The sequence below is a fragment of the Battus philenor genome, unplaced genomic scaffold, assembly GCF_028537555.1.
Source record: "Battus philenor isolate CCGP_79_NKW_IND1 unplaced genomic scaffold, ilBatPhil1.0.hap1 SCAF_12, whole genome shotgun sequence".
In the NCBI taxonomy this organism is placed as follows: Eukaryota; Metazoa; Arthropoda; class Insecta; order Lepidoptera; family Papilionidae; genus Battus; species Battus philenor.
In genome coordinates, this window is record NW_027181674.1 from 1,680,468 (window position 1) to 1,690,009 (window position 9,542).

The 9,542-nt window shown below is 34.1% G+C and overlaps 1 protein-coding gene across 1 annotated transcript; it reads left to right on the forward strand.

The window, feature by feature from the left end:
* Stlk (Ste20-like kinase) lies at nucleotides 1-8,708 on the forward strand. Its single transcript, XM_068776547.1, has 7 exons — nucleotides 1-319; nucleotides 3,293-3,525; nucleotides 4,189-4,366; nucleotides 4,892-5,084; nucleotides 6,015-6,138; nucleotides 7,693-7,814; nucleotides 8,557-8,708. Exons 1-7 carry the CDS (start codon nucleotides 155-157, stop codon nucleotides 8,631-8,633), a joined length of 1,092 nt encoding a protein of 363 aa, XP_068632648.1. The 5' UTR covers nucleotides 1-154; the 3' UTR covers nucleotides 8,634-8,708.
* The last annotated feature ends 834 nt before the right edge of the window (nucleotides 8,709-9,542 follow it).

The window sequence follows — 9,542 nt, forward strand, 5'->3', positions numbered from 1 at the left end:
GAAAACAGGTTTATTTTGTTGATATTTACTTTTAAATAGTTGCTATTTTTAGAACAAAAAATATAACAATACAATGGTTTTATAAATATTCAAATCGGAATAAACATAGGGTTATTCGAGTTTGAGTTGACAGACGGTATTTGTTGGCCTTGCAATGTTCAATCCCGACATAAACGATTATCAGTTAACTTCAATAATAGCGGAATGCTGTGGCGGAGTGGCCGTAGTGTATTCCGCTTTGTATAAACCAAATAACCAGAATGTTGCCATTAAAAGATACTTTGTGGACAAAAGCAATGAGAAAGCTAATTTGATACAGGTAAGGATACCTTACTATACTTTTTCAGGAACTTTCATCAATCTTTTCTTGGCCTGTCTAGTGTTTCAGGCTTGTTCTAGTTTAAACAACATAATTAAGCTAATACAAATATAAACTGTTAACTTACAATCACAAATGTACAGTATATCATACTGTTAACAGTTTTTTTTTTCTTATACATTATTTATTTTCTACAAATCTTTCCTAAAGTACAAAAAACACTTAAATACTGTCTATTATTTTTAACTACTAATAATGGTCTACTGTTTCTATGTTAATTCTCAGAACATGGAACAGAATATAAACTAGTCATTAAAAATTAAAGTATCCTTGTTTCAAAGCTAATATTGGAAATTCATTAGTATGTTCTTTCCTTACAATGTTCAGATGTGATGTTTCCATGTTATGTTTTGTTATATTTTTTATACTTCATCATTATCATTTCTAGCCTACAGCTTACATAGGCCTCTATATTGCAATAGGATGGTAGATAGTGGCTTGCATTCAACACATTCAGACAAGGTTGTCCATGCACCTAGTGGATAGATTTCCTGTGCTGCACTTGCCCCTCTGTGGTTTCTACTCCAAAACCTCAAGGTCCTAGAGGCCATCTATGCTTTGTTTTTACACTAATAACTTGTTAAATATGTTCAATAAATGTCCATTTATAGGTTGACAATGACATATTTACAATTTTGTTTAAATTTTGATTTTAGAATACCATATTATTCTTATCCAATAACATGAATTATTATTCCTTGCGAATATTTATGATAATACTTTGTGATTTAGATGCCAAAGTTGACCAAAAAAAGTGTAGAGGTCCTCATCCAAAAGTATATTGTCTTTTTAGTATTTTTTTCATTACTGGAGGTCACATTGATCTTGAAAAACCTGATTGGAATCAATGTTGATCAATGATGATATTTCCATCCAGATATTTAGCCATCACATACTTTGCTCATGGCAATTGTAATAGAATCCAATCATTGACTTGATTTGATCAGACAATGCATAGGTGATCACATGGCCGCATTTAAATCATTATGGGAAAGTAGACAGTAGTAGACTATATGGAGGTTTATCTACCTGCTGGTCTGACCAAGTTAAGTCAGAACAACATTGACCTTATACTACCCTTTTCAAGTTTTAAGATGGACACTACTTCCATGTATTGTTGTATTGTTTTTGATGATATTAATGCTAGCCCGGAGGCTTTTAGGGCTTCATCTGAGTTCAAGGAGCGGAAGAGTTTGTGAACTTGCAACACAACCTTTAGGGTAGAAGTAAATATATAATTACCTTCCATATCGGTATGAAAAGTCTGCCAAGGGACTCTTAATATGATTCATAAATATTTTGCTTTTCTCTAAGCTACGCCATGATTTATTTGGGGACTATAAGTGGTTGCTTCAGTGGCGTAGCTAGGGGGTGGCGAGCGGGGCGGTCGCACCAGGCACCACAATAGGGGGGGCACCAAAGTTGAAAATAATTTTTTGAATTTTTTTTTTGAATGATGAATAATAAAATGTTAAAAGAAAAAATAAAACCATAATAAAAAAGTTGTTAAATAATATGAACATTAAAAAAAGTAAACAGTTACAAATTATAATATACACAGTGTTTAAGCCTTTCATTCGCAAAACACATAAAGCGTTTTTAAAAGGGCCCTAAATGACAAAATAATAAAATATTACACTATTGCAAGATTATTTAATGATAAATAGATTAAATATTCTTGCAATAATGTCAATAGAACATGAAGTAGTCGACACTATTGATATGTGATTAATGACTTTGCAAGCCAAAAAGCGAGGAATGTTCGTTTTTAAATTTTCCCAATAAATTTTATTAAGATCTAATGTAATTTATATATATTTATTATTATTTTGAACCAAAAAAAATATATTAACTACATTCTGTTTTGAATTTTGAAATTATTTAGACTCTTTATGGGGGGGGGGGGGCACCAAGCCCCAATCTGCCCCAGGCCCCAAATACCATAGCTACGCTACTGGGTTGCTTTGTGTTGAGTATGTAATTGGGTTGGCTTCCTGTGAAGCAATTTTCTTTTCACACAGCGAGGTACATTAATGCAATTATACTTCTTTATGTGTTTAGCAAAATTTGCTGATATTGAAATTTAAAACAAAGATATATTGGGTTGTTCGGAAATTAATTTAGTTTTTTCTTGGTAGAGGATTTAATTGTATTATTACACGGCTAACTTCACACTTAAGTCGCATTGTCATTATATATTTTGACAGCTGATATAGCAAGGCTTGTGCGTGAATAAATTCAATTGATTTTACGCAGTAGTTTTTTAATCAGTGCCCTTTTAAATATGGAGAGCAATAAGCAGCATTTTCGTCATATTTTACTTTTTTACTAGAGAAAAGGTAAAAATGCTGTTCAATCCAGAAAGAAATTAACCAATGTGTATGGAAAAGATGTGTTGACAATATTATAGAACTGGTTTGCAAAATTTCAAATTCAACTGTTTATGACCACCTGAAAGGCCTGGATATATGGGTTCACCATGTTCTCACAGAGAGTTTGGTCACTCGCCAAAAGCTTTTTCAGCTTGGATGGGATGTACTGCCAAACCCACCATATTCGCCAGACCTGGCACCTTTGGATTATTATTTGTTTTTGCCAGCAAAGACAAAAAAATTCTATGAGCTTGGAATCATGCTACTACCAGGAAAGATGGAAAAAGGTGTTGGATCAGAATGGCCAATATTGTGATTCAATTAAATATTTATTCATTATACAAAGAATGTGCGAATGACCCAGTAAAAACTTAAAAATATTTCCATCATTTGAAGGTTTATTAACAAATGACATTTATTTTTAATTTTAAGATTCATAATTTTAAACTATACTGTATATACCCATATTATTACTTGACAGCTTAAGCTAAAAAGCCACGAAAATATCTCTAGCTATACTGATCAATATTTTTTATTTCAGCAAGACATCCTTACGAGAAAGGAGTTACAACATGCCAACATTTTATCATACTTGACATCCTTTGTTCACGGCAAGGAGTTGTATGTGGTGTCTCCGTTGATGAACCTTGGATCTTGCCGTGACATACTAGACCGCTACTTCCAAGAAGGCCTGCCTGAGTTGGCCTGCGCCATCATACTACGAGATGTGTTACTTGCGTTGCAGTATTTACATAAGCAATTATATGTTCACAGGTAATTATTTATTTGGTTAACTACATAAGAGAAAGTGATACATAGCTAATATATACAGGGTGATTGAAATTAGTTGTAAAAACTGTTTTAAAGCTTTTTTGAAGCTTCTTAAACATGACAATTAGAATTAATTTTCAACATTATTATAATTATTATATATATTTAACATTATATTTTTTAACATTTTCTATCTGTCGCTACAGATTATCTACTGCCAGAAGTTGATTGAAATTGGGTATAAAAGTTTTAAAAAAGTAAATTTATAGCTAATTTGCTGACCAGAACCTTTTAATGTTTTTACTACCTATTTCCAATTGATATACACAATAATCATTTCTATGTGTATAAGAATATAAATAGATATAATAAAAACATCGTAAGCATATTATACCCTACTTGGCCATTGTTCCCTTAAAGTTCAGAAGTAGAGACTTTAGATCAGTAACAAGTGGAGGAAGTCCATCTACTAAGTGAATAGATGTTGGACGGTGTAGGAGGATATGGGAGGCCCCTGTCCATTTTACAGCTGAAATGATGATGAACCACAAAATTACTATTATATGAATAAAGTATATAAAATTAAATTTAAGTTTTAATTCTGCTTTATGTCTAAATTTTGACTGTTATCCTGAGAATAAAATGTGATTTTGTTTCAAACTTCAGGAGCGTTCGAGCAAGTCACGTTCTTGTAGACACCAATGGTACTGTGAAGTTGTCTGGACTGCGAAGCGCCGCCTCCATGATGGTTCGTGGGAAGAGACAGCGGCAGCTACACAGCCTGCCACCACCTGACCATGATAATGCAAATTTGATGTGGCTTAGTCCGGAATTATTAGAACAGGTACACTTCAATAATTATAAAGTTCGAAGAATTTCTCGTCTGAAATATCTGGGACAACTAGGTAGACACGGCGTGGATAGGCCCTCTGACGACATAAAAAAGGTCGGGGGAAGTTGCACTGCCCGTATCTAGGGCAGTGCAAATTCAGTTCTGGCAATCATCGGGTACATTTATCTGATGGTGATAGTAACACACTCACAGAAATTGTCATCAATATTATTTCAATCACAGGACTACTGTTGGAAAAACCTCTTCCATAGATTTTCAAGGGAACCAGTTGGAGCGGCCTTCATCCAGGGTCTTCGGACAATAACGAGGTCTTCTGACCAGCTTATTGGATAATCTAATGCTTGTCAGTCTGTATTTTCCTCCCCAAAACATTGACTCCAATGGCCAACCTCAACTTCTACTTGTCAATCTGCTGAGTTATATTGGTTATAAGTGTTGTCAGGACTGCGAATTGAGTGTTTTGAAATATATATCACATGTGATTTTATCACTAAAGTTAGCAATTTTCATGTCTAGAATTTGAAGGGTTACGACGAAAAGTCAGATATATATTCCCTGGGCGTGCTGTGCTGTGAGCTAGCCAACGGTGCAGTACCTTTCGCCGATGTGCCAACTACCCTCATGTTCACCGAGAAGGTGCGAGGCAGTAGACCTCAACTGCTGGACTGTTCATCTTTCCCTGAGCCTCTTGATGATGGAGAGATGAAAAGTGAGTCAATATACATTCTAATAATCCTCCAATAATTTATTGGTTTTTATATGTGGGCTATCATGTGTGTTGTATGATGAAAAAAAAAATGTCAAACTGCCATTACTAGTTTTGGTATCTATGAGTATTTATCTAATTTTTGTCCAATTTTTAAATGTCCTTATAGATTTTGTACTTTCACAATAAATTGGCTAGTTGCATTCGGTAATCGATAAATCGATAAATTGAAGATCGATTAATCGATTATAGATAAAACCGAAATCGATAAATCTGATATCGATGAATACCGATAAGTGCAATATCGACAAATCGATGAAATTAATATCGGTAAATCATAACTAGATAAATGCTAACCAATGAATCTATTTAGCTGTAAGACGTCCACTGTTGGACATAGGCCCATCGCGTGCCTTGTGAAGCGGGTGGGAGACAGTTATGCTATATATATACAATGACTGCACGGCATAGGCGTCACCCAAAGGTAATCTATAGGGGATATACTATAACGCCACGCTTGGGAGAAAGGTGTGCGATTGCAATGTGGTATTATGGTACACAGAGGACACTGCTGCTCTAAACATGTTAATGAGCACGGGCAATCCTTTATAATCAATCCACAGATCAAACTAGCGACCTACAATCTCAAGTCTTAGACCTCGACCACTGGGTTGTATGCGTATTTGACAGTTCCGTATTTTAGACCTTACGTTTCTAAGTTTTAAATTAAAAGTATACTATTAAATGAATCTTATTATACCATATAAAGGTTTATAGTTATTTGAAATGTATGGAACTTGGTTTGTTGACTCATTTACATGGTCCATATAAAAGATACTGTTGAGTTTCTTTACTATTTATAATGTAAAAATAATTGAAAAAATTAAAAAGTGAATGTAAATGATATGTTTAATTTGAAATTATTTTGTTTAGGCATGTACAACACGGACAGCGGAGTGGGTGACAGTGCGGATGGCGTATGTAGACTCCGGCAGGTCTATGCCACCAGGAAGCTGACGGATACATTTCACCATGTCAGCGAGCTGGCTCTCCAGAGGTATTTACAGCAGAACTCTCTTCCTCAATTCTTTTGTCCTTCAAAAATGTTACTTCTTCACCAGGTTTAAGGAAACTCAAGTTGTCTAGCCAGGACTTCTATACTACTTTAAGTTAAGAATAATTCAGAACTTCAATGCAGCCATAGAACGTCCACTGATGGACATGTCCCCCTCCCTCCTCCTCCCCCCATAGTAGCAATAATAACGGTATGAACCAACCAGCGTTCATCATCTTCGTTAACGAGGTCCTTTGACCTTAGGGGTCAAAAGTAAAATTCAATTTCTTTTTTTTGACGTTGTTGTTCAACTATTCGAAATATAATACTGTGTTCGAAAAGATAAATTTATTTTTAAAAAGTAAATTATTTATTTATCCTTCCAAATCAATTTCATCACCTTCAAATTAATCGCCTTTCGATAAAACATACTTTTACGAACGCTCTTTCCAGTCCTAGAAACAGATGGAATAGTCTATGTTCTAGTATAGCCTTCAAGACCTTCGAATCGGTTTTTATCTCCTCAATCGTGTCAAAACGGAGTCCCAGCATTGGGCTAGGGTTTGCTGAATTGCCGCACGGAGCCTATTTAGGCGAATGCGGTGGTTCTGGAACGATATGAGTCGAGTTTTTAGCAAAAAAGTCGCAAAGGACCAATGCAGTATGACATCGAAGATTGGAATTTTTGTTTGAGATACAAAACAACTTTCAAAATAGTTTTGGTTGAACCAAATGATATTCCAACTTCTGAAAACAGTCTTACAAACCTAGAAAAAAAATACCTGTCTTCCTAATGCCAGAGAGTTTTAAATGACAATTTCACTTTACTAAAAGATTACATAGATTCCATAACTTAAATACTGGTATTTTTAATACATCATCCCAATCTCAAGTGTAACATGCTTAGAAGTGTCTTAAGTGTATTAAGGCTTTGCCTAGAATCACCACTGTGTTCAATGGAAGGCGATGGAAGAGAGACAATGTATGAAAAGTAACATGCTATGGAAAGGAATGTAAGAGAATGAGAAAGACATAAGAAGATCGTAGAATTCTTTAAATTTTCCTGTTTTTTATAGTCCCTTTATTGGGGGCCTATCGCTCCACCCTTTCGTGTTTATGGAACAGTGCATTACAATCTTATTTATAATACATATTATCATCATTTAAATTGAATTTCCTGGTTTACACATAGCAGGTGAGTAAGAGAACTTCCTAAAAAGGGAAGGAGGCATATATATATAGGCTTTGCATCTTCACAAAGACATTAAAATGCCATTACATTTAAATATGTATAACATAGTGTTATCGTTCCCAATCTCCATAAGCTATCACCGGGTTCAGATTGATGACTATATGGAGAAGAATCTCACAAGGAATAGGGGGTTCTAGTTACTAAGATCCCAGGCATGCATATCTCCTATATGATATTATTAAATATATTGTATTAACATTATTATGTTTTATTAACCTATCCGTAACTATGGATTTCATCATAGATAAAAGTGTAAATTTAAATTTCTTTAGATTTTTCTAACTTGTTGGCTTTATTTGTTGAAGGGACCCAGAAAGGCGGCCGTCGACGACGCAGTTGCTTGCACATCCTTTCTTCAAGCAGATCAGGAAAACTGACTTCCTCCCGAGTCTCATTGGACGAGTGAAGCCCATAAAGCCAGACGCTGGTGAGTTTGGATAACATAAAACCCTCACGAATAATGAAGGTAATGGTACCCTTCCCCAGGTCTTCTGCCTAACGGTTAAGAAAAAATTTGAATTTGAAATTCGAATTCTGTCACCGGACACCATACACATATTGTACATAGAACATTGAGTACCACAGATTAACACAGATGTTCATCATATCAGCACAGATTAATCCATCTTAGTTATTTTTAATGTATTATATCCTACAGCAGGTGTTTCAAACTAACGGTCCGCTTGCGGCCTCAGATATTTTTTTTAAACCTAGTCAAAATGTTTGAGTCTGAAAGGTACTATCTGACTTATCTGATAATGACAATTGATCATACTTGACATCTCTTGAGAGACACGGTCAAGGTCAACCAGAGAGGAAAGAAAAGGAGAGAGGAGAGAAAGAAGAGATCCGCAGTAAAAGGCTACCGATGTAGCTTGAATAATTGCATGTCTGAAATGGCAGTAGGCGGGGTCGTAAGGTTCTCGACCACTAGGTGGACTTACGACGTAGTTAAGATCACTCTCATATATCATCATCATAGTCTCTAGATGCTGGCAGTGTAAGACCAGTGATAGCAGTAATATTAGGGTGAAGCCCATCCCTTGTATTGGGTGTCTATCGGCTAAAATGATGATAAAAATACAATACAATTAAAAAAAAATATGAAATACATGTAAATACTAATTTTTTTTTTCAAATCAAGGTGTTGAAAAACATATTGATTCCAGATGATATCTCGGCTTTGTTACTGCAAGAGAAGTTATCAGAGATGGAAATAGAGAAGCAGACCGAATGGGACTTCTAGCACGTGGTGAACAATTGTAGTAAAATATTTCGAACAAAAGTTAACATTTGAAAAATAAATCGTAAGTCTATGGGATTAGAGCACAATTTGCAATGCGCTGATTACCTCAAATGCCGAATTCCATTTTCAAATCCATCCTTTGACGATATAATGTTTATATTTTTCTACAGATAACACAAATTCATGTCGATTCATTCTAAAACTGATAATACTACATTTTAACAATTTTATCCGTTATTTTATAGTTTTACGTGATTTCATATGACCCAGCGAAAGAGAGCTGTCTATTTCAATACACAGATATAATTTTGTGATAAGATACAATTCGTTTATGGACATACATTTTGTCTATGAACGTTCTAAATTCAAATTCAAAATTTTTTTTTTTAACCCTCGAAAAATTACATCTCTTTTATATTAATTTTAAAAAATTTCAGTTAGATTAAAATTATAAATTTTAAAAAATAAACGTTAGCGACTAAAACGCATACAAGCAAAATTTTAAATTAAAAATATTATTAACGAATATTGATAAAAAAAGATTAAAAATTTTTTTAATCACATGTTTTTGAAGATATCACTTTTCCACGAATTATTTCTGACTGTCGAATGACGTAAAAACAAAACTTTTTTTTTCAAAATAAATTAAATATTCATGCTTACAGTGAAACTCAAGCCTAAATTTCTATAAAATTATTTCACGCAATAGAAAGCACTTTTAACAGTTTTTGATCTACCCACAATTTTAAATTATTATTATACCGTCATTAACTAAAACATTGCGAGTAAAATCGATTTTGAGCAAGTAAAATTGATTAAAAACAAAAACTGCAGACCATATTTAAACGCGGCATTTGTTAAAATAAAATATTCTCCCAGGCCTCAGAACCATTAAGTATAATAATTCAT

What these genes read in the sequence shown, in the direction of transcription:
- Stlk (XM_068776547.1), top strand. Translation starts at nt 155, where the DNA reads ATGTTCAATCCCGACATAAACGATTATCAGTTAACTTCAATAATAGCG. An exon ending in GTCCGGAATTATTAGAACAG is followed by an intron (nt 4,367 to 4,891) that starts GTACACTTCAAT and finishes TTTCATGTCTAG; the next exon opens with AATTTGAAGGGTTACGACGA. An exon ending in AGCGAGCTGGCTCTCCAGAG is followed by an intron (nt 6,139 to 7,692) that starts GTATTTACAGCA and finishes TATTTGTTGAAG; the next exon opens with GGACCCAGAAAGGCGGCCGT.